The sequence below is a fragment of the Chrysemys picta genome, chromosome 6 (assembly GCF_011386835.1).
Source record: "Chrysemys picta bellii isolate R12L10 chromosome 6, ASM1138683v2, whole genome shotgun sequence".
In the NCBI taxonomy this organism is placed as follows: Eukaryota; Metazoa; Chordata; order Testudines; family Emydidae; genus Chrysemys; species Chrysemys picta.
The window spans coordinates 2,228,179-2,254,399 of NC_088796.1; the positions used below are offsets into that span (position 1 = coordinate 2,228,179).

General features: G+C 43.2%; 1 protein-coding gene across 13 annotated transcripts in view; it reads right to left on the minus strand.

The window, feature by feature from the left end:
* Positions 1 to 26,221, minus strand: part of UNC13B (unc-13 homolog B) — a 378,814-nt gene that overhangs the window by 75,113 nt on the left and 277,480 nt on the right. For all 13 annotated transcript variants that reach the window (XM_065598630.1, XM_065598632.1, XM_065598633.1 and 10 more), the window contains 5 exons: positions 24,967 to 25,035; positions 11,016 to 11,105; positions 9,198 to 9,332; positions 8,189 to 8,322; positions 7,128 to 7,213 (listed from right to left, as the gene is read on the minus strand). In XM_065598630.1, coding sequence (XP_065454702.1) covers positions 7,128 to 7,213; positions 8,189 to 8,322; positions 9,198 to 9,332; positions 11,016 to 11,105; positions 24,967 to 25,035 — 514 coding nt within the window. The remainder of the gene's footprint in view (positions 1 to 7,127; positions 7,214 to 8,188; positions 8,323 to 9,197; positions 9,333 to 11,015; positions 11,106 to 24,966; positions 25,036 to 26,221) is intronic.

A 26,221-nucleotide genomic window follows, 5' to 3' on the forward strand; every position in this document is an offset into this window, starting at 1 on the left:
AACAGAGCTGCCTTCCCCTTTGCTTGGAGTCTCTACTCTCTGGATCATGAAGCTGCCCTCTATGTTACTGAGGAACCTCTAATGATCCATGTTTAGCTGTAATTCTTTGCCACAGGTCAGCTGTTAAGGAGGTTAATCGTGCAACCAGCCAACTCTCATCACTCAAAACTGCCGCCTTATATTACATCCACCGACATGTTTTTCTGTGTGAAACCAAATCATGTTTTTTCAGTCAAGTCAACATCTCCCGCAGTCTGTGAAACAGCCATGGAGAGAATGCTGCTAAAGAGCTTTGTCTGTGATACTTCTCCCAGGTCAGTAAAATATGAAGTACCTAGCTTGCTGTGGGTTTCCTGAATTCTGGTCTCCTTTATGTCAGTATGATATACACACTATGCTACCATTTACTTGCACACCATGTGTTTCTGGAAGGCTGTACAGACACAACTAGAAGAGAAAACTTCCTGAGAAGATTGTGTTGAGAGCTAGCATCTTTCCAAACCCCAGAGTACTTATACTACCAGCAAATTTACTTCCTGACTGACCATTTCACCCTTGAGTTCGCTGCCCACATGAACTATTGTTTCTCAACAATGCTCTGGACAATGAGAGAGACCAGTCATTTCACCTTTGTCAGGTTAGCTTTTTTGTTCACTTGTGCTGTTTTGAGGACACACTGAGTTGATAGTGTCTCTCTAAAAATGAAAAAGCTCATGTCACCCCACCTAAAGACCCACTAGGCAAGTCTTAAGGGCTTGAAATCCCAAGGACTATATTCAACCTGGTATTTTCCTAGATCTTAAGTCACTAGAAACGGGTATGTGCTCTTCAGAATAATTCAGATTGGATGGTGGAAAGCAGAAGAAAAAAAATGCTAATGGCATTTAAATAAGCCTGGGATTTCTAAAGCTATGCATCTACTATAGGCATTCTATTTCCTCCTCCCAAAAGATCCTGTTCACTAACAGTGTAAAGAGCTCCTGGATACATTCCTTTTACACTTGAGATTTACCATTCACATTCTCTTCCGTGTGCACAAGATTTTTTCTTTTCTTTTCAAGGTGAATTCACTCTTTACTGATCCTGAGTAGGTTCCCTCCCCAGACAACGAGTGAGGATCGTAAGAAAAGGATAATTCTCACCCCACATCCGTGTCCACATTACATTAAGTTATAATGTGTCACAGTTCTTTGTAAATCCATCCATAGATCTACCTTCGTGTGCCTCATAGCACCCCTTAGCAGTCTATACGTGATTTTTATTGCAGCCTGGGGTGTGGAGGGAAGGTCACAGATACAGCTCCTCAGACTCACTAGCAGAGCCGCCTGTTGACCCTATTACTTAGCTGGATTTGACTGGACTCATCATTTCAGCTCACAGCAGGCACTGTCTGGAGAGTGAGATTTCTGTCCTCATTCTCAGACACGGGGCTCTGATGCCCATCCTGGGTCCACGTTCGTTTTTAATTTGCTATTTTAGAATCCCATTACCCAGGCATCTAGGCACTGCAGCTTCTTAAAATCAACCTCAATCAATACGTTATATTTTAATTATTTCCCCTTAAACTTGCCTACCTCCTTACACTGCAAGGGCTTAACTGCAGCAACCTTTCCCCAGAGCATCCCTTACCCTGCTTGGCGTCCTACAACAGATTTCTATGCCTTACCCGACGAGTCAAGGAACGATGCTCTAGTAGCCCAGGATTTAGAAGACCTGCTCTGCCACGGGCTGCATGTGACACCTTGGACAAGCCACTTCATGTCCCTGTGCCTCAGTTCTCCGTCCATAAAGAAGAGATAAAAAAACTTCCCTGTTTCACAGAGATGTTATGAGGATAGCTATGTCAACGGCTGTGCAGCACTTCGATTCTACCGTAATGGGGGCCACAAAACGTACCTATGATAGACAGATATTCAGGCCAAACCCTGACTCTGGTTCACTGACAAAGGAAAATGAATGCCACAGGTGAGACTCCAAGTCAGAACATTCTGCTGTTGCTTCTAGAAAGCTTCATCGTAGGAAGCAGCAGCAGAAACATCCCTTGATTATCGAGATGGTAGGTGGGACGGAGTCAGTTCCAAGTAGTCATGCCCCAAACTATTTCTCCACTGAAACCATCACTTGGCATTACAGCTGGCAGCAAAGGTAAAGCCAGTGCTGAGCAAAGGGGATCCAGGGTCATCATGGCAACCGGTATCCCTTAGGACACAGGAGGCAGCAGCATTGTGCCGGAGCTGGAGCGTCTAGGTGCTCTTAGAAAGCAGCAGAAAGTAAAGTTCTTCCTCAGTAGATCTCATCTATTTTAGCTGCTTCATGGGCCCTGACTGGGGGATTCCACCTAGAATTATTTGGCATGTGAGACATCGCTACCAACCAACATTTTAAGTTAGTTGGCAAAAAAGTCTCTTGAACAGCCGTCTCCAGCTCCCACAGCATCAGTTAATTTGCTGAACCCTCGTGGTAGATCAGGTTCAGGTAGCGTAAGAGTTTATATGCTAAAGCTCTGTAGACTGTATCAAAGGATGCTTTTGGTAGGGGAGGAAAATCTCTTTACCTACTCACAACTATAAACTCTACCGAAGGGCAGGAACTTACCACTTGGTGAGTTGAGTAAGCTCATTTTATCCAGAACTTAGGAACAAACACACAAGGAAAAACATCAGTTAGGAGCATGTATTGTACTTTGGAAGGAGACACACACACAACTCTGTCTTCCACAGAATACATAGATGGGCCCTCCTGCTCTATCGCATTGAATGTGCACCGCCCTGGGACAGACTGATTACACCAAGAGGACTGAATGAGGATAACAACAGATACTGACAGTGCTCGGGAGTTCAAAATCCAGTGATTGAGACCGATAAAATCTGCTCTTAGCGCTTTACATAAGTTCATTTTTAATTTAAATTTGCATTTTTCATTGAACGCTATGAGCTAATTTGAACATTTGAATTTAAAATAAAGGCAACAAGAACTATAAGAACTGAATTTAGTTTAAAGCCAGTTTTGATTACAATTGTTGTAGGCTTGTAGAAGGCAAATTAAAGAGCATTCAGAGTAACACTTACTTAGAAAACTAGAATCTCCACAAGGCAGGATCTTTCAAAGCCACATTCAGAAGAGGGCTAATGCATGTTACAAGTTTTCAGGTCTACTGCACCATCCATATGCATGGACAAGGTGCAATTATACAGAACTACCCCCTGTTGCTCGTCAGCCTTCCTTTAGCTCCTCACTATAAAATTCTTCTCAGCCCACTAACTTCTCCTGTACCAACCACAGGCCACACCAAAGACCACCCTATAAAAGGGGTGCTCTGCATGTGTATACCCCTTACCGTTATTTTTTCTGCACCAGTGTGCTAGGCAGTGTACAAGACACAATTGCAAACCAGTTCTCAACCGGAGAAACTTACAACTGAGAAGATATTGAGACAGGTTCCAGGATGCATTGTGATAACTGGACCAGCAAATTTACTCTAATCGTGAGCTCAATCATTAAAAGTATATGACAGTTCATAATATGTCACAATAACCTGAAACAGCAAATACTGATGGAAAACGCTACGGGGAGAGAGACAAGTCTAAACAAACGGGACTAGCGATATGGTTCAATGAGGATGTTAAAATCGTGCTTCATGAAAACAGAAGATGTGGAACCGGAAATTAATAAACCAAAACTGGTATGTCAGATACGAGGTCTAATTTGTGGACAAAATGATGAGGGGATGGGCTATTCCATACACCATTCCCGTTGTGGGTCTTTAACGAAAGAGACTTGGGGGTGAGGCAGAGGAAGAACAGACAGAGGCTACAGGTGCGAGCTTCATTATCATGGCTGCCACTCCCACCGCTTCCTAGGACCCCAGGCCTTTATCACCCTCATCCTGACTTGACCCAAGCTAATGACAGAGGGACCCAGACAACATCATCACCCCTGCCAGGACCAGCAGAATCCCAACCACCACCAGCAGGAAACAGGATTGAACTTTAACAGCAGCAGCTCCAGCCCGTCTAAGGGTACGTCTACACTTACCGGAGGGTCCGGCGGCAGGTAATCGATGTTCTGGGATCGATTTATCGCATCTGGTTTAGACGCGATAAATCGATCCCGGATCGATCCTGGAAGTGCTCGCCGTCGACGCCGGTACTCCAGCTCGGTGAGAGGAGTACGCGGCATCGATGGGGGAGCCTCCCTGCTGCGTCTGGACCCGCGGTAAGTTCGGACTAAGGTACTTCGAATTCAGCTACGTTATTAACGTAGCTGAATTTGCATACCTTAGTCCGAAGTGGGGGGTTAGTGGGGACCAGGCCTTAACTAACTTCTTCTCTTTTCCCCAAAGAGACACTTATCACCATCTTTGATACCATCTAAGGAGACTGTCATGCAAGGGTTTTTTCCTTCTAAAACTCCCTCCAGCTAAAGGGAAAGGGAGCAAGGGATGCTGTGAAAATGAAAGTCTTACTTAATACTATACTTTTTAAGAGCAGGTTAGACAAACACCTGTCAGGAATGGTTTAGATAATACTTAGTCCTGCCCTGAGAGCAGGGGACTGGACTAGATGACCTCCTAAGGTCCCTTCCAGTTCTATGATTCTACACATTTCAAATGATTTAACTGTTTTTCCTTCTTTTCTTTATCTTTAATAAAAAGCTAAGAGGATGTTTAATGGTGTGTCTGCCATGGTACTCAGTGGGCTGAGGTCTCTGTATGCCAAGCCCCAGACCTTGCTTAACACTGTTTAATGTTGGACAGTGACTGGGTCATGTTAACACTTTCGGCCCTTTCTTCCATCTAAGTTAATACAACAGATGCACTAGCAAAACCCAGAGGGCCTGCGAGCCCGGGCTGTTTAATAATATTATAATCATTTCATCCTCTTCTCCTCCAATGTATTATTGTGGTAGAGGAGGCATTACTGCGTTCATGTTGTGGGCCTTGCAGAAGAAGTGGGCCTGTAGGTAGGATTTGTACCAGAAGTGACTGAGAGGGCATTCCACCTGTGAGACAGCATGGAAGATGCATCAAGAGGGAGTGGGTCACTGGCAGAGTGAAAGGACTGAAGAGGGACAAAGTATTCGGAGAAGAACCAGGAGGCAGAGTTATGCCTGGCACTGACAATCCAATGGAAAGATTCAGTCAGATCAACAGGCAGAATAATTTAATAATAAATACAATTTTTAGTAGCTTCACTTTGGATGTCCTGAAGAGGAATGATTATGGGAGGGAAGAGGGGAGGGGGAGGTTCCAGTGGTCGAAGTGGGAGGTGACCAGTGGGGGCGGGTGGGGGGGGGGGGGGAAATGTAAGCCATCAAGATGGAATGGAAGAACCAGAATTTCAAAATGTTGTGGAGAAAAAAAAAAGTGATAGGAGTTGTTGGGAACCTGGCTCTGCCATTAGCATCTCTGAGAGCTTCCAATCTACGATGATCAGTGACTTAGAGAAATATAGACCAGAGACATGTCACAGACATACCAGATATGCATTTGATTTACAGATTAAAACATTTTAAATTTTATCATGAATAGCTAAACGACAGCTGTCTGTCTGCTCCCCAATCCAGTCGTCATTCATCAGCTGATTTCTCCACCGATTTTAAGGTCAGAAGGGATTACTGTGACCATCAAATCTGACTTCCTGCATCATCTCACCCAGCAGTCTTTGCATCCAGCCCATAATTTATGGTTGAGCTAGAGCACTTCTTCTATAGGCATCGAAGCAATGGTGTGTCTTGAGGAGGGATTTGACGGAGAAGAGAACAGTTATACAGATCGGTTCTGGGAAGACCATGCAGGAGGTGACATAGGTGGTGTTGGAACAATAAATATAGCATACATGGATTGTCAGATGCAGATGGCATAGGCACCTTCTGTTTTCTAACAGTAGCCCCTGATTAAAGACACTAACGACCTGGCCCTGTAAGATGCTGAGCAAACTTTACTCCCAATGCAGGCGCATAAGGCAATGGAAGTTGAACGCACTCTACATCTGGCAAGATTGGGCTCAAAGATTATAGAAGGTAAATTCAGTAATCTATTAAACCTTTAAGAATAAAAGGAGTTCTGGAAGTAACAGGACTCTGCTCTGGGAGTGATCTGGCCTCTGTGTGCATAACCCCCATTTCTGGAGATGCTAAAACTCCTAAGGATGAGTCTGCCTTGACTATTGGAAGATGGAGACCAGATTCCTAGGAGCCCACCAAAAGCCTCTTAGATGTTTCTTACACTGAGCTGCCTTCACAGTGAGAGGTTTGAAAAGGATAACCTGCCTGCCTGCATTTGCATCACTTAACTCACAGGGGGAAAGAGACTTGTGCTGAAGTTCTCGGAGCCGGAATGGCAGAACCTTCCTATTCCTGTTCATACCAGAAGTAGATTTTACCACCAGCCTGCTTGAGTCAAGGTGGAGCATGGTGTGCTGGGATCAGCACACACTACAAGCTGTGGCTCCATCATATTCCAGGTGAGGATGGTGGAAGTCTGTTCAATTTTATATACAAGGCGTAGCCCTTCTCAGGCTCCTGGGTGAAGTCTGGGAAACTTGTGCTGTGAGTTACCACAGAGAAGGTAGTGTTCACGGAGAGAATGCAGCACACGCAGGGATTTCCCAGATGTGGGAAACTTCTCAAGAACTTCTGCTACTCACTGCAGAACCTCACCCTATACTAAGACACCACCACAGTGCAGTTTTCATTTCTGTAGTTTCCATTGCAAATATTTCAGATAATTAATGGGAATTTAAAAACAATTAGTTTTCAAGTTCCGCTCCAAGCAACTCTGTCCAGCAAGTTGTCAAGTGAGCAGCCAAATGCAGAGGAAATAGGATAATCAACTTGCACAACTTGCATGGGAAAGCTAACCATCACTTTCCATTTATTTTTTTGATTGCAGTTTGGAGGTTTTGATGACTGAAGCTTCCTAGGGATTAAAATGCTGTGTGGTCGAGTTTTCCACTTCCTACTGGCATGTAAACAGCATTTCTGATGTGCACTGGAAAACTACTTGAGACAGTTATACAAAACGATCACCAGGTCAGACTTTTCCTTAAGTACTAGTCACATGGTATCGACTAGGAACAAAAAGTTAGCAATCCTAGGGCAAGAGCTTACAGCTTACGCTCTCCTACCTTCCATGGCATATTTCATATCCTGGGCAAAAAGGTTCCACATGACTTCAGCACTGACCTTCCCAACAGTGAGTTCCTGAGGAAACCTGAATGGGGGAAATCCAGAGATAAGGCTTTAATAGCTTAAGAATAAGGGGCATTTTCATTCAGCTCTGAGTTAAACTATCTACTGAAAGGTTCAACACAACAGAAATTTCCTTCATCCTGCGAAGATAAAAGGCAGATATCTGGAAAGTACCAACTGGACTCTGTGCTATAGATAAAACAGATTGAAAATATCCCTGCTACTGTAACTGTGTTTTTAATCTAAAAGACTAGCTATTGCACGGCTGTTCTCTAAAAGTACTACATACTGTAATTCTGTAGTATTACGTCAAAATGTTTATCCCTCTTATACCTTTTTTCTTTTCCCCTTACAAAACTAGGTTCCTTTTCACTGTTGGGATTAGTGTGTATCAGGTGCGCCTGCAATGTTAAGATCTAAAATCCCTAATGTGTAATCTGCCCCTTTGTCTTCAGGATACATGGTGGGTTGCTGGAGACATCGGAATGAAGAGCATCTGACATCTTACTCCCCAAGGAGTAGAAGTGGCTCTCTTTGCCATTAACAAAGCCATCCCCACCCACTGAACTCTCTCAGTTCAGCATAGAACACGGACACACCTAAATCACAGCACAAACTGTTAGTCTCTAAGGTGCCACAAGTACTCCTGTTCTTCTTTTAGCACAAACTGTGTGTGTTAGAAAAGTGCATCCCAGAAAACTGTACAAGAAAAAACAACTCTCACCCCATTTTCAGGTGTCTCACTGAGTTCAGGATTGTAATAACCAAGGTGAATGGGTTCGAACTCCATCAAAACTGAACCTTTTGAAACTCTTCCATCCCAATCAAAAAGAATTATTTATATAGACAAATAAGACAGAAAGACAGACAGACAAGATAAGTATTCTCTATAAATACACAAATCACAGAAAAGATAGAAGACAGTTTCACAAATAAAGCAGAACAGACAAAGAGTCTACTTCTAGCATTAGCCATAAAGAACATGGAGGATTCTTACTGGTTCAGGACAGGGGTATATGAATTTTTATCCTCTTCTATAATGGAAACTATCAGAGTGATGAGTTTAGGCCAGAAATCCAAGTTCCTGATGCTGGGGCCTTGCTCCTCAGGAGAAAGGTCCTGATTTTTGTTCTGGAAAGGAAGCCGTGAGAAACTAAATACTGAGTTTAAACAAATAGGACTTCTTATCAGGCCTGCAGGTTTCCTGTGAAGTGCACATGCTGTATCCTTTGCCACTTTCTTCTGACGGTTCCATAATTATGGCTCTGTCTTGGCAAGTGACCTGATCTAACACAAAATATCATAAAAAGCAGACTATGCTGCTAAAAGGGAAGCCTGGCACAACTCTGGGATTAAAATGGCCACTTCTTTATTCTTTACTGCATTGGGACCAGGGACATGCTTATGGATATCTCATGATGTGCTTTCTTGCCTAAACTATTTCTAATCACTTCTAATTGGATCACTGATATTTACTAATATATCCACAACGACAAGCAATGCATCACTTCATGCCATCTGCACATTACCAAACTCTGACATTATGGCAAATGGAACAATTTTGATCAATGACACTATAGTGTAGAGTTGCCCCAACCACCACACATGATCCACAAGGGATAAACTAGATTCAGTAAAACAAGGTAGAACTCTGCCTGGAGAGTCATGTAATTTAAACCCTATTTCTTCTGTTAGTTTAGTATGCGTTCTAATTAGCTGTTGCTGAATAAATATTATATAAAATCTACTCTTTCAATAGTCTGCTCTAATCATGGAATAAAACATCTGTGGCTTTTGAAAATGATCTCTAAGCAATCAGTGACAATAAAACAATTATCCTCTTTCATTCACCGCAATTAATGCTCATCAATTGGCTACAGCTGATGTGCATTCAGAAGATCACAGGCCACAAAATTTAGTCTATGCTGGTTTATCTTCAGATATTATTTACTACATTATCTCAAGCCACTCAGCCTTGATTTTTGCACATCTATCCAATTACTCACGGGATCTGTCTGGTACTCGCGACTATACAGTTCATGGCAATTGTTGAAGATGTATTCATAGGTTGAGTTGAGACAGGCCTTCACACAGTCCTTCACTACTTGGCTGGCTCGAGGTGGGCTCTGTAGTTCTTGAACCTGGCAGGAAGCAGGAGTAAAGTTAAAGAGATACTGCTCATGCATCATAAGAGGAAGAGGGCATTAACCCAGGACTTGAGAGAGACTGGTTCAATTCCCTGTGCTGCCCCAGTGACCTGTGAACCTGAACAAGTCACTTAGTGTCTCCGAGCCTCTGTTCCTCAATTGCAAAACAGGGATAACAGCCCGGCCCTACCTCACAGGGGTGTTGTGAGCATAAACAACATTCAAGATTGTGAGGCACTCAGATATTACGGTCATGGGGACCAAATAAACTCGATAGCTGTATCTAGAAACATAGGTTAGAAGTGCAAGACACACAGTACTGCTATATGAGGTTCAAGGGACTTCTTCATGAAATCAGGACACAAACATCAAAGTCTCTCCCACTGTAAAAGACAGTCCAGAGAAAGACTCCATCAGAGCTCGTGACATTTGATCAGCCAAGAGTTCCTAGAACGCCTCATGTTATTTTTTAAAATTAACAATGGTGCTTTTTAATTCAGGAATTTACCTGACCTCTTTGCTAACAACTTTAAAACGTGGATTAGAGCCATTAATAATAGTGTGCAGATGTGTACAGATTTTTCCCTCTTGCAGCCGTCATTCTTTTCCTTTATATAGTTATTATTCTACCTCACACTCACAATGCACATCTATTCTAAAAGGCTTTGCATGCATCAGATCTGGGATAATACCATGTCCTGGAACAAATTTGGTTTTACATTTGTTCCAGCTTTTTTTTTTTTTTTTTTTTTTAATTTCTAACTATTCTAAGTAGAAAGCAGAGTTTGGGAACAACTTTAACATTTTATGTAAATATTGTATGGATTATGGAGACTTTCAAAATGCAGCACATACTATAAGACGACATTTAGTTAGTTTATCTGGTGCTTTTTCATAACAGATAAAAACCATTCCTTGCCTGAAGAACTTACAGTCAGACTCGATAAAGGACATTTTCAAATGCCATGAGTGAAAACTCATTTGGTAAAAAAAATAAGGTGAAGGTGGCTAAGTGACAGTGTTCTCATCCATCACATCTACAGAAACCAAGCATTTAGAAACAAGGCAATGGATAATTAAAGATATCAAATCTTACACTGCCCTCATAAAAAACAAATATAAGCACAAAAAAGGCATATTTCATTATTGCACAACAACCTTAACTATGAGCCATGGCTCTTTATTAATCAATTAATTATTTGGGTTCTCTTAATTTCAGTATACTTTTCCTTTTGAGAGATACAGTTAAATGAGAAATAATATTGCTTAATATATTTATCAGACCATAGAAGTTTTTGTACAGACTTAATTATTGTTTATTGATAAGGCTGGAAACGTAGTTTTACAGGAGAAGTTTATAACAGTCAATAAATGGTAAAATTACATATCCTACCTGGGTACAGACAAATTGTATGTTTCTTTGTCAGAATGAATAGTATTTATTTTGCATCAGAGTTAAGAGTCTTAAGTTGTGACACACTGATAAGAATGTATACGTTTATTATGTGGGCAGCATAAGATTGCTGTTGTCTGTGACTCGTCATTTCCATGCTGAAAAGTGTTTGGCTTTTGAGAATGATGGGTTAGTTCTTCATTGCCATAAGCAGGATTTTCTCTGACTAGTATAAGACAATGACACTCACACACTTGAATATTATCACTGTGGTGGATCCTTACCTTCATTCTGAAAAACGTGATGCTGGTCAGCAAGTCCACGGTGGATTTCAAGTCCTGTAACCGCTCAGGGCTGCTGGCTGGGAAATTGTTCTGTTGGCATAAAAGTGAAACCACACCTGAAAGAGCAATCAGACGGCCACACAAACTCACAAGCCCATTCAAAATACACATGTTAAAAACCCTTGGAAATGTATACAGCTCAGGAGCTTCTAGCACTCAAAACAATGCTCAGAAAATAAAAGTCTTCACATTGAACAAGGTAAGACCTTTTCACTACAAGAGTTCATCTGTTTAATTAAAAAGTTCTTCATGTGAATTTAGTGTTCATGAACGGTGACAGACTGATAGTCATAAGAATGGCCATACTGAGTCAGACCAATGGTCCATCCAGCCCAGTATCTTGACTTCCGATAGTGGCTGGTGCTAGATGCTTCACAGGGAATGAACAGAACAGGGCAATTATCGAGTGATCCATCTCCTGTCATCCAGTCACGGCTTCTGGAAGTGAGACACTTAGGGACGCCCAAAGAACAGGGTTGTGTTCCTGACCATCTTGGCTAATAGTCATTGTTGGACCTATCTTCCATGAACTTATCTAATTATTTTTTGAACCCAGTTATAGTTTTGGCCTTCACAACATCCCCTGACAACAAGTTCCATAGGTTGACTGCATTGCATGAAGTACTTTCTTATGTTTGCTTTCAGCCTGCTGCATCCCAATTTCATTGGATGACCACTGGTCTTGTGTTATGTGAAGGGGTGATCGCTTTTCTAAGATGAACAGTTCCAGTCTTTTGAGTCTTTCCTCATATGGAAACTGTTCCATAACCTTAATCATTTTTGTTGCCCTTCTCTGTACTTTTTCCAACTCTAATATATCTTTTTTGAGATAGGATGACCAGAACTGCATGCTGCATTCCAGATGTGGGTGTATCATGGATTTATATAGCATCATTATCATATTTTCTGTATTAATATTTATCCGTTTTCAAATGGTTCCTAGCAAACTGTTAGCTTTTTTGACTGCCACTGCACATAGTTCTCTGAAAACATCTGCTCAATCTACGACGACTCCAAGATCTTTCTTGAGTGGTAACAGCTAATTTAGACCCCATCATTTTGTATGCATAGTTGGGATTGTGTTTTTCCAATGTGTATTACTTTGCATTTATTGACACTGAATTTCATCTGCCATTTTGTTGCCCAGTCACCCAGTTTTGTGAGATCCCGTTCTAACTCTTCACAGCATGCTTTGGATTTAACTATCTGCAAATTTTGCCACTTCACTGTTTACCCACTTTTTCCAGATCATTTATGAATATGTTGAACAGCACTGGTCCCGGTAGAGATCCTTGTAGGAGTCTCTTCTTTGTTAAAGTTTCAATCAAGGATCGCCTCTGGAGCCTTTTTTAAAAATTGGTGTTAGCGATCCTCCAGTAATCTCGTACAGAGGCTGATTTAATCGATAGGTACCACAGTTAGAAGTTCTGCAATTTCATATTTGAGTTCCTTCAGAATCCTTGGGTGAATATCCGCTGATCCTGGTGACTTATTACTGTGTAATTTATCAATTTGTTCCAAAACCTCCTCTACTGACACCTCAATTTGGGATAGTTCCTCAGATTTTTCACCTAAACAGAATTGCTCAGGTGTAGGAATCTCCCTCACATCCTCTGCAGTGAAGACCAATGCAAAAAATTAATTTAGCTTTTCCATAATGGCCTCGTCTTCCTTGAATGCTCCTATAGCACCTCCGCTATCCAATGGCCCCTCTGGTTGTTTGGCAGGCTTCAAGCTTCTAATGCACTTAAATTTATTTTTGATGTTGGTTTTAGTGTCTTTTATTAATTGCTATTTAAATTCTTTTTTGATCTGCCTAATTATACTTTTACATTTGACTTGCCAGATTTTGTACTCCCTTCTATTTTCCTCAGTAGTATTTGACTTCCAGTTTTTAAAGGATGTCTTTTTGTCTCTAACCTTCTCTTTTACTCTGTTTAGCAATAGAGGACATTTTTTTTTGACCCCCGTCAAAGTATTTTTTATTTGGTGTACACATTTAGTTTAAGCCTCTATTATGATGTATTTAAAAAGTTTCCATGCAGCTTGTGATTGTTTCTTTGAATTTCCATTTTGCCTGCCTCCTCATTTTTGTGTAGTTGCCCTTTTTGAAGTTTGATGCTACTGTGGTGGGTTTCTTTGGTATTTCCTCCCCCTATGAGAATGTTAAATTTAATTACATTATGGTCGCTATTACCAAGCAGTTCAGCTCTATTCACCTCCTTGGACCAGATTGTGCTCCATTTAGGACTAAATCAAGAATTGCCTCTCCCCTTCTGGGTTCCAGGACTAGCTGCTTCAAGAAGCTGTCATGAATGGTGTCTAGAAATTTTCTCTTTGCAACCGATCCTGAGATGACATCTTCCCAGTCAATATGAGGATAGTTGAAATCCCCCATTATTATTGGGTTTTCTAGTCTCTCTAATCTCCCTCAGTATTTCAGAATCACCATCACAGTGAGGTGATCGGTAGTATATTCCTACTGCTATACTCATGCATGGAATTTCTAGCCCTAGAGTCTCTATGGTACAGTTTGAGTCATTTAAGATTTTTACTATACTGGACTCTATGCTTTCTTTCACATACAGTGCCACACCCTCACCAGTACAACCTACTCTATCATTCCTGCATATTTTGTGCCCTGGTATTACCGTGTCCTATTGATTGTCATCAGTCCACCAATTTTCTGTGATGCCTATTATATCAATATCCTCACCAGGCACTCAAGTTCACCCATCTTAGTATTATTTATATAGAAGAACTCCTTTATATATATATATAGAGGATAGAAGTTGATAAAGTATAGGTAGGAGCTGAAGAGAAACATATATATATAGAGGAGCCACTTTAATAAATCCTCCCCTAAGGGATGTCTCCATCTGAACCATGTGCTCCTCCACACCTGTCGGCTTTCCCCCCGCCCTTAGTTTAAAAACTCTTCTACAACCTTTTTCATTTTACATGCCAGTGCTCTGGCTCCATTTCAGGCCAGAAGGCCTTTATTTACCCGCAGAACAAGTACAGAATAAGCAGCAACAGAGCATGCTTCCCCGCCTTCCCCTGACAGCATACCTAGTTCTGGGCTGGAGCCTGACCTCAAGCCAACTGCTTGAGAAGGCTTTTCGTTTTCCCACAACTCAGTTTTTGGCCTCTCTTTGGAGAGAGCCAATAAGGATGCCAGGTGTGGTGAGGTTTGTGATTTCCAGTGATATAGAAAAGAAGATTCTGAATCCCATTAGCAATCCTCTCATCTAGCCAGATGTCAGCTACCAATATTCAGAGACTCTAAGGCCAGACGGGACCATTCTGATAATCTAATCTGACCTTGTGCATAATGTTGGCCATAGGAATTCCCTGAATTACTTCCTGTTTGAACTAAGGGAAATCTTTTTTGGAAACACCCAGTCTTGATTTGAAAATTGCCAGTGATGGAGAATCCACCACAACCTTTGGTCAGTTGTTCCAATGGTTAATTACCCTCACTTCTAAAATGTGCCACTTATTTCCAGTTTGAGTTTGTCTCGCTTCAACTTCCAGCCATTAGATCATGTTATAGCTTTGTCTGCTAGATTGAAGAGCTCATTATCAAACTTTTGTTTCTCACATGTCAAACCAATCTGATAGCTTTCTTTGATAGGATAACGAGCCTTGTGGATAAGGGTGAAGCGGTGGATGTGGTATACCTAGACTTTAGTAAGGCATTTGATACGGTCTCGCATGATATTCTTATCGATAAACTAGGCAAATACAATTTAGATGGGGCTACTATAAGGTGGGTGCATAACTGGCTGGATAACCGTACTCAGAGAGTTGTTATTAATGGTTCCCAATCCTGCTGGAAAGGCGTAACGAGTGGGGTACCGCAGGGGTCTGTTTTGGGACCGGCTCTGTTCAATATCTTCATCAATGACTTAGATATTGGCATAGAAAGTACGCTTATTAAGTTTGCGGATGATACCAAACTGGGAGGGATTGCAACTACTTTGGAGGACAGGGTCATAATTCAAAATGATCTGGACAAATTGGAGAAATGGTCTGAGTTAAACAGGATGAAGTTTAACAAAGACAAATGCAAAGTGCTCCACTTAGGAAGGAAAAATCAATTTCACACATACAGAATGGGAAAAGACTGTCTAGGTAGGAGTACGGCAGAAAGGGATCTAGGGGTTATAGTGGACCACAAGCTAAATATGAGTCAACAGTGTGATGCTGTTGCAAAAAAAGCAAACATGATTCTGGGATGTATTAACAGGTGTGTTGTGAGCAAGACACGAGAAGTCATTCTTCCGCTCTACTCTGCTCTGGTTAGGCCTCAGCTGGAGTATTGTGTCCAGTTCTGGGCGCCGCATTTTAAAAAAGATGTGGAGAAATTGGAAAGGGTCCAAAGAAGAGCAACAAGAATGATTAAAGGTCTTGAGAACATGACCTATGAAGGAAGGCTGAAAGAATTGGGTTTGTTTAGTTTGGAAAAGAGAAGACTGAGAGGGGACATGATAGCAGTTTACAGGTATCTAAAAGGGTGTCATAAGGAGGAGGGAGAGAACTTGTTCACCTTAGCCTCTAAGGATAGAACCAGAAACAATGGGTTTAAACTGCAGCAAGGGAGGTCTAGGTTGGACATTAGGAAAAAGTTCCTAACTGTCAGGGTGGTTAAACACTGGAACAAATTGCCTAGGGAGGTTGTGGAATCTCTGTCTCTGGAGATATTTAAGAGTAGGTTAGATAAATGTCTATCAGGGATGGTCTAGACAGTATTTGGTCCTGCCATGCGGGCAGGGGACTGGACTCGATGACCTCTCGAGGTCCCTTCCAGTCCTATAATCTATGAATCTATAATTACGGATTGTGATCAAGTCAACTTATCAAGAGATGTGGCACCATACCTTAAAAATTGTCCTTTAACACAGTCTTAACTCCAGCCTAGTTCTGTCTCAGACTATGCCCATTGCCATAGTATCCGAGTACCTATGGCATTTCACCTTCTATTGCCTGGACCTTAGTTAAATAAAATTAAATATTTAATTCTCTTTTCCAGAGCAAGTGTATGCTCATTACCCTTAATGTGGTTTCCTTCAGGTTCCCCCCCACCCCAGCAATAGACTGTCCTCAGTTCCTGAGCTGGCATGTCCATCCTTTCCCTACATTCTCATTACTTTGTCCCAAATCCCATTCTCAGACTCCTGGGCACATTCTTGCACTCATAAGGATGTGACATATTCGAGCAGTCATCTGCACATATTTCTTTGAAAAACAAAGCAGAATACCACAAGCTACATAACACTAACCGCTTAGCTACACAAACATTTAGTTCACAATAAGCTGTGGTGTAAATCTACCTTGCATTAACCTGCTGCGCGCTAAAGGTCCACGTGGACCCTGCTGATGAGCACTAACATTTCCTTAGGGTTGGTCTTCACTACAGGGAGATCAAAGCTGCTGCAATCGATGCAGCAGGGGTCAATTTAGCGGGTCTAGTGAAGACCTGCTAAATCAATGGCAGAGCGCTCTTCGGTCGACCCCTGTACTCCACCTCTGCGAGACGAGTAAGGGAAGTCGACTCGAGAGCATCTCCCATCGATGCAGTGCAGTGAAGACAACGGGGTAAGTCAACCTAAGCTACATCGACTCCAGCTACATTAGTAGCGTAACTTAGGTCAACTTACCCCAGTAGTGAAGACAAGCCCTTAGTGTACTTTGACCTACTTCCATTTCAAAACGAGATAGATCAAAGCTCACTAGGGAAGGAGAGGTTACTTAGTTAAAGAAGCAAGTTGAAGTATGGGCTGGATGAATGGACTATAAGGTGGATAGAAAGCTGGCTAGATCATCGGGCTCAACGGGTAGTGATCAATGGCTCCATGTCTAGTTGGCAGCCGGTATCAAGCGGAGTGTCCCAAGGGTCGGTCCTGGAACCGGTTTTGTTCAATATCTTCATTAATGATCTGGAGGATGGCATGGATTGCACCCTGAGCAAGTTTGCAGATGACACTAAACTGGGAGGAACGGTAGATACACTGGAGGGTAGGGACAGCATACAGAGGGACCTAGACAAATTGGAGGATTGGGCCAAAAGAAATCTGATGAGGTTCAACAAGGACAAGTGCAGAGTCCTGCACTTAGGATGGAAGAATCCCATCTACTGCTACAAACTAGCGACCGAGTGGCTAGGCAGCAGTTCTGGGGGTTACGGTGGACGAGAAGCTGGATATGAGTCAACAGTGTGCCCTTGTTGCCAAGAAGGCTAACGGCATTTGGGGCTGTATAATTGGGAGCATTGTCAGCAGATGGGAACGTCCCCTCTATTCAGCATTGGTGAGGCCTCATCTGTAGTACTGTGTCCAGTTTTGGGCCCCACACTACAAGAAGGATGTGGAAAAATTGGAAAGAGCCCAGCGGAGGGCAACAAAAATGATTAGGGGTCTGGAGCACATGATTTATGAGGAGAGGCTGAGGGAACTGGGATTATTTATTCTGCAGAAGAAAAGAATGAGGGGGGGATTTGATAGCTGCTTTCAACTACCTGAAAGGGGGTTCCAAAGAGGATGGATCTAGGCTGTTCTCAGTGGTACCAGATGACAGAACCAGGAGTAATTGTCTCAAGTTGCAGTGGGGGAGGTTTAGGTTGGATATTAGGAAAAGCTTTATCACTAGGAGGGTGGTGAAGCACTGGAATGGGTTACGTAGGGAGGCGGTGGAATCTCCTTCCTTAGAGGTTTTTAAGGTCAGGCTTGACAAAGCCCTGGCTGGGATGATTTAGTTGGAGATTGTCCTGCTTTGAGCAGGGGGTTGGACTAGATCAGGGGTTGGCAATCTTTCAGAAGGGTGTGCCGAGTCTTCATTTATTCACTCTGACTTAAGGTTTCACATGCCAGTAATACATTTTAACATTTCTGCCCCCCCACCTCCAGGGGCTGCAGGGACGTGGTGCCGGCCACTTCCCGGAGCGGCGCGGGGCCCACGGTGCCACAGGGGTGGCAATCCCGCAGGCCGGATCCAAAGCCCTGAGGGGCCAGATCCGGCCTGCGGACCGTAGTTTGCCCACCCCAGCTTAGTGAGCTTTGTACTCAGAGGAATGGATACTCATTCTTCTATGCTGTCTCCATTTGGGATGTAGTCTGTCTTGAGCCAGGCTTGGAAAGCATGAAGTTGAAGCCTTGTGAACAGTGTTACGTAAGTGCTGGCAGCCATATGCCCTAGGAGAGCAAGACACTCCCAAACTGATGTTTGTGTAGTAGCCCAAAGCTTCATGACTAGCACGTGACCAGTGCTTTCATGGTGAGGAATCGGTCTCTTGGAAGGTATGCTCTTGCTGTGAAAGAGTTCAGTATTGTGCTGATAAATTCTATTGCCTGAGGGAGACCAGCAACCTTCGTTTACAGAGATGCCTAGTGATCACAGCAGCTGCTTGAGGAGAGCCGCTGTTGCTGATTGGACCCCTTGGAGAGATCTCTCCATCAGTAGCCAGCATCGAGATATGGAAAAATCAAAACTCCCTTGCAGTGGAGGTGAGCTGCCATAGCTCATAGCTGCCATCATCTTTGTGAAAACACTTGCAAGCTGTGGTCAGGCCAAAGGGAAGACTCTTGTATTGGTCATGGTTCGAATCCAAGGTGAACATGAGAAATTTTCCATGTGCAGGGTGGATATCTGTGTGGAAGAAGACATCCTTCCCGTTGAGAGCTGTGAACCAGTTTCCCTTGGTCAATGATAGGATTTTACTGCTGCCAAAGTTACCATTCTGAAGTGCATGGCTCAGATGCAGACACTGAGTTGCCATAGATCTCAGAGAGGTCTCCCCCCTCCTTTTCTCTTGGGGACCAGGAAATATTTTGAACAGAACCCTTTTCCTTGGTATTGGAGAGAAACAGGCTCCATGGCTCCCAGTTGCAGATGGGAGTCTTATTTCCTGAGAGAGCATTTCTTCCTGAGAGTGATCCCTGAAGAGGAATCAGGGATAAAGGATGGGGAAAGGGAGAGAAAAATTCTACTGTGTATCCTGCATAGATGATAACAAGCACCCATTTCTTAGATTCGATGCTTTGCCAGTTGTCGGAGAAACGGGCTAAGGGAAGGAAAAGTTGGCAGTAGAGTTGGTTCGCAGCTCTTGACAGACCCATCAAAATAGTTTCCTTGTTGACTGCTGGGTTTGGGGGATAGAAGCAGGAAACACAGTCTGCCTGAATCTTTGTAGCCTCTGACACTTCCTTGAGAGTTTGTAAGGTCTGTGATGGACAAATAGTTGTGCAGTTGTTCTTTGTCTAGAAGGTTGCAACTTATGGAACTTTGTCTTGGGTGCTGGTGTATAAATCCCAGGAGAATGGAGGGTTGCCCAAGAATCTTTTAATGAATGAAGGGACTAGTCTGTCCTTTCACTATAAAGTTTGCTCCTGTCAAAGGCTAAGTCCTCAATAGTAGACTGGACTTCTCTCAGGAACTCGGATGACTGAAGCAGTGATGCTCTCATCACCACCACTGCAGTGGCCATTTACCAGGAGGTCATTTCAACTGTAGTAGTAGTCTGATGATCTCACAATCAGCTTTCCTTCCTCAATGAGAGCTTCAAACTATCCCTGGAGCTCTTTGGGGAGATTATCTGAAAAGTTTGTCACTTTATTGTAGTTCACAAAGATGTACTTGGCCATAAGTGCCTGACAATTCGCTAATCTGGGTCTTAGGCTGATGGAGGAAAAGACCTTTCTATCAACTAAGTCCAAGCACTTAGCTTCCTTATCGGAAAGCTGATTTCAACTGGTGCAGTCAGCTTTTCTCTGAGGCTGCTTGGACTACCCAGGAGTTAGGCACTGAATGAGTGACTAAAAATTCCACCCCTTTGCCTGTAACTAAGTATTTTTTCTCTGCCCATCTAAGGGTGGAGCATACGTGGGTTGATGTGTGTCACACCACCTTTGCTGGTTCCAAGACTGCTTCATTAATAGGCAATGCGATTTTGCTGGGTCCCATGCCGTGACCGATATGACTTCCTCTAAAGGGATTTGGAGCATCTCTGCAACCCTCTTCAGTAGGTCTTAATATTGCTTGATGTCATCAGAAGGTGAAGAGGAGGTAGGTGTAATTGCCTCATCTAGGGACGATAACGAGAATCCTGACTGACCCAACAGTTCTGGAGGTGTCTCTGGATACTTCTCTTCTATCATTTTATGAGGAGTCTGCTTCCTCTATCTGAGGAGAGTAATGCTGCAAGTCTCATCTAGAATAAACTGATTCAGAGCAACACGTATATGGACCCCAGTAGGACCAATGGGATTGGTTACATGGTGGTTGGGGTGCATCCCAATCCCAAGGCATGGGGTACTTAAGTTCATATGGAGGATAATCCATTCTATACGATTTTTATGGAGCCCATGAGACTCTTGATACCATGTCTGGACTGAGATTGTGTGTTATTGTGGGAGGTGGCATTCTCTCACCCACATCCATGCCATCAAAATCGGAAGGTAGGATCTTGTTCCATGGGTGGTGCTGATAGATTCAGCTGCTTGGCCACCTCTCTGCTAGTTGATGGTATCAGGGAATGGGTGTCCATAATAACAGGTGGTAGTGTTGATTTAGTAGTACCCTGATTGGGAGAAGGTCTGGGAAGAAAGACCTCCTTGTAGCCACTTGTGAAAAGACAGGGTCAAGATGTCTGCAGAGGTAACGGCACCCGAAAGGAGGGGTGATTCAGCATCTTGCAGGACAAGGAGGACTTCCTGGGTGGTAAATTTGTCCCCTGAAGGGGGGGAACAAAAGCTGGTCTCTGTCTGCACCGTTAAGAGTCAATTTGGTTGGAATTCTCAGTACTGAGGACTCCCTACCGGAGTGCCATGGTGCCATTGGTGCTGGATGCAATGTCTGTTTCAGAGGTTCCATAGATGGTACCAGCGGAGCAGCACACGGTGGTTTTGGAATGGACTTGCTCTTCGGAGCTGGGATTTCAGTGCCGTACTCTGAAAACATTGCTGCAGTACTGTAATATGAAGTCCTAGACGACTTGTGTGTACAGGAGGTGGTTCTCTTAGATGATGGTTCTCATGTGAATTTATCCTCCTTCTTATGAGAGGACTTTCCTCGTGCTTCTGTTTAGAAGAGGACGACGACTTACTCCTGCCACTGTTGATAGTCGAGGGTACGCAGGCTGGTGGAGCACTCCGCAACTCCTTCTCCAAATGTACAGGGGTCTGCCCGCTGTAAGGAATTCTCCCAGGCTGGGATATGAGTGGGACCTCGTTGCTCTTCCATGAAGAAGCCCCACAGTCGGTACTCATGTGCCTCGGGGGTTCCAGGAGGGAAGGAGTTGCAGATTGAGCACTTGAAGGGGACATGGGCCTCTCCAAGGCAACAGAGGCACCAGACAAGGTTGTCACTGACCAGGAATGATCTGGGGCATCAGGCACAGTTTTTGAAGCCCAGGATACTGGATGTGATGCAGTGTGTACCCCACACAGGCCCTAAAAGGGTTAATGGGGCCCGAAGGGGCCAATTAGGGTACCTGGCTGCACGTGGCATGAAAGCCAGCCCTAACTGAACAAGCAGGAGTAGGCTGGATTATAAAGCCCGGACGTTGGCAGTAGAAAAGAGCTGCAGTGAAGGAGCATGCAGCCACCCTCTGGACATTAAAGAGGGAAGGAAGGAAACCTAAAGGGAGGGGATGTAGGAAAAGGCTTAGGGAAACTGCAGCAAGGTGTAAGATGGTGCAGAGCTTGACCACTGATTAGAAGGTCACTGAGTTGGAACCCAGAGAAGAGGGCAGGCCCAGGCTCCCCTAACAGCCACTGGGGAAGTACCACCATCAGGACAGTGAGGAAGACTGCCTCTCCCCCCCGTTTCCTTCCTTCCCTCTCTAATGTCCAGAGAGTGGGCTGCCGGATCCCTCACTGCAGCCCTTTTCTGCTGCCAAATTCGTGGCTTTATCCTAGCCCCGCCTGTTCCTTCTCAGATGGCTCTTTCTTCATTCAGGGGTTACTTAAGCCACCTATTTCCCCACAGCTGTAGCCCATCTGGTTAACTGGTCCCTTCTCAGCCCCACCAACCCCCCTCTAGGGTAATGTGGGGTGAACATCCCATTACACTGGGCATAATAATCACCTCAAAGAGTACAGACAGGAGGGTGGGGGGAGGGAGAGAGAGAGAGAGAAGAGTCCCACTAACTATACTAACTCAACTACTAATCTATAAACTATTCTATAACTATTTTCAGGTAATTAGGAAGGTAGCAAGTTTGCTGGACACTGGAGCTTTCCAACACACCATAGGTAGTAGAAGGAAATCGGAAAGGTGGTCAGTCCACACTGCTACTTTATACCCCTGGTGTACAGCACATGGAGAACTGCACAGGCACAGACTAGAGGACACTAATAGCAAAAATCTTCTGGTCTCAGATGCCTAGAGAGCACCTGCACCCCACAGTGGAGTTCAAACAGGGACCAGCACTTAAAGAACAACTCTACATGCGTGGCAGCAGGGTCCCCATGGACTCAGTGTGCGGCAGAGTAATGTGGAGTAGATTTATACTCCAGTTTGCCATGAACTGAGGTTCGTGTAGACGAGCCCTGAACATGCTTGAGAGGGCGGGTGGGATGCAGTTGCAACAGAAGAGTGGACGGAAATATCCTTTATAATGCATTCATTGGTTTTGCTACAAAGTCAACCTCATCCAGACACCTTATTGATATCTGCATTGATTGTCAAAATAATTACAACAGAGGAGTTGCAGAGAGATCCTATCTGCCATCTCCTGGCACTAGCTGGGGCACTCAGGTATTAATTCAAAGTAGCTAATTTAAGTTGGTAGGATTCAACGTGATCTGCATAAACAGCTAAGAAGAATAAACCTATGAAGACAACCCCCTTTTCAAGCTAACATGTGCATGTCCTCCCCTGTGCTTGGAGGACTCACCAGTAACAAAAATTTCTACAAGACAAAATTTAGTTACAATCATTGGGTCAGTGTTGTGAACTGAAGAGGTACTCATGGCTCAAAACATCTGGCAAAGATTTTTAAACAGGACACACTCAAAACTAGACTCATTTTCTTCTGCCTTACGTAAGCTAGTAAGCAAGAGTTAGACAAACAGCAAGCAATAACTGGCTTGTATTAAATAACATACATGCCAACATAACATGCTCCAAAACACCTAATTGTCAGAGGATGACTTATGTCAGAGCTATTCTTGAAAAAACATCAGCTGTTCTGTAAGAAAAATCAATCAGGAATCCATTTATGCAATCAACTCTCGACATTACAAATTAGATCTAATTACATTTTACCACAGCGCTCACACTATACTACTATTTTTGGCAGAATGAACTAACATCTCATCCAAGGATTAACTTTTCCCTCCCAATCATAAAGAGTATCATTCTACTATTTATAATTATATGCTTCCCAGTGGTACTTCTAACAGAATTAGAATGCATCTTGTGTGCATGCAGGGGGCTGTCAAAAGATTTCTCTCCACTCAGAACACAAAGACTACAATTCAACCCCCAAGCACCACAGGACATTACTGGAAATCAGCTTTTCTGGGAGGTAGAGAGACAGGCTTTTTTAAAAGATCTTTTTTTAAACAACGTTGGTTGTAGACGCCCTTCCAGCCTTCCCCACCATGTACACACACAACAAATGCAGATTAGCCACAAAGACATGCTATATGTTGAATAGTGAAGTCAGAAATGCTGCACCAATTAAGATTTGGCTGAATATTCATCCCAAATTATAATAGATTGTGTATATTTCAGTCTCAGTATCCTCCCCTGCTAAGTGCAGAGTATGACAGAATGAGACATTTCTGTATTGAATTGTGAACTCCATTTTCTATTAAAAAAAGAAGAACAGGAGTACTTGTGGCACCTTAGAGACTAACAAATTTATTAGAGCAATTTGTTAGTCTCTAAGGTGCCACAAGTACTCCTGTTCTTCTTTTTGCGGATACAGACTAACACGGCTGTTACAATAGAAAATGGCAGGTTTCAGAGTAACGTCCATTTTCTGGTTGTGCTGAACATGAGTAGCCCTTGCCCAAGGCAAATCTATTCTGATATATCCCGAATGGCTACTCTGCCCAGGAAAGGTGGTTGACACCTTGTTCAGGGACTATCATGCAGAAGCAATCATAGAGCAATCTAGGGCCAACAATTTTGATTATCTCAACTTCTGGCCAAACTCCAGGGAACAATGGATTTTCTACACAGAGGCTGGCAGGAAGAGACAAGCTTTTCAGCTGAGCACATGGCAAAAGGAGAGAGAGAGAGACTGTATTAAAAGGGTGGCCATTCATTGCCACCTACACAAAGTGGTGGTTGGAGACAGAGAAGGCAGGAGGGAATCTGCTTAGTCTGAAATGCTGACAAGACCTCAGACTCACAGACGGGATGAGATCAGGCTAACAGGGATGGGTGCATCTTGGGAATTTTGTTATTTTTCAAAGATCTTTAACTTTAGTGCTTTTAAGAGTAAATTGACTGTAATTAAGAAATCCCTTTGCTAAACTTATGTTTGGAAGCACATAGGACCAAGTTGCTGGGTCTACTCCCAATAGAGACTGGGCCAGGTTGTGACACCTACAAAATAAGAGCTGCTCTGTATGTCCTTCAAAGCCTACTTGAGGTTACTGCTGATATTTAACTCAAAGGGACTAGTTTATTCTGACAGTATGTTGGGAGAGTAGCAAAGGTCAGCACAGTTCTCAACCCTCAGACTATTTCCAAGTGCTGATCAAAGGTCTTGAGGTGGCGAACATGCAAGAAAGGGAATGGTTTAATTGTGTATCTGAAGAATTAGTGGGTGACAGATTCCATATGTCACAAAAATGCCCAAAATAGGGAGATTCACTGGAGAAAATCCATGCTCTACACAAGAGAGCCTGAAAATACACCATTTATAGGCACTTACCCTATACATGGAGAGGTCAATACGGAGTGAATTGTGCAGCTGGTCCAGCAGTTTAACAAACCTTTCTTTCTGTTGGTCAGAAAAAAATATAGTAAATAACCTCATGCTCCATCACAGAAAATTAGATCTAATCAACACTCCCAATAACTAGAGTGCTGCCCAAGAACGAGTGCTGGATCACAGAAGAGTGGGAGGAAGCTATACGGATTTATTCTATTGTGCAAACTTGGAGGGAAGATAATAATTGCTTCAGATCTCTGAATTTACTCCTAAACTTGATGCAACAGTAATTCCAGTATAACATTAGAAGGATCAGGAAATTTCCCCTTCATCACTTAAAGGAGACATATGTACCATTCAAGTAGAGAGAGAATACAAGACCACAAATAAACTTATTGAAACTGATGTATGAATTCCAGCTATTGATCTGCATGGTTGCAGGTACATAGTGATCACATTTAAAAGAGAGACTTATTTCCAGACAGGTTCCAACCAGTGATACGGGCCCTAGCTCTCGTAAGTTAGACTTTCGTTTTTGTTTTTTTCTTGCCAAACAAAAAAACTGCCAACATTTCATTTCATTTGAAACATTTTCAAAATACTTGCATCTGAAGAAGTGAGGTTCTTACCCATGAAAGCTTATGCTCCCAATACTTCTGTTAGTCTTAAAGGTGCCACGGGACCCTCTGTTGCTTTTTACAGATTCAGACTAACATGGCTACCCCTCTGATACTTGATTTTCAAAACAAAATGTCAATTCAAAACAAAGTTTGTTTTCGGGGGGGAGGGGGGAGGGAGTTGGCCAAAATGATCCACAAAGGTCGACCCGAAATTGTGGATCGTTTCAGTGCTTGAAAAATGCATTTAAAATTTTTTGTCGAGCTCCAATCTCTACCTTAGTTGGGGCCCAACCTCTGGCTGGGTGCTGGTTCGGCACAGAAGCCATCTCCCCTTCAGTCAGATGTACTCTCTCCCCTAACAGAGCATGACCTGTCCCAAACCCCATTCAGACAACTTTAAAAAGCCCAATCTCTACTGCATATTACAGGGAAAACAACTGAATGGGAGGGCAGTGGGGACTGGACAGCACAATCCATGTCTTAATAAATCAGTATAGAGTTCCCCCCACAAGAGAGTAGAACCTGAGATACACAAACATCAAGCACAGCAGCTGTTTGGAGACAGACTTTTAAAGAAGCTGCTAGTTTAAGTACTGAAACCATCATATCTCACGGTATACATTATCTATAGTGTC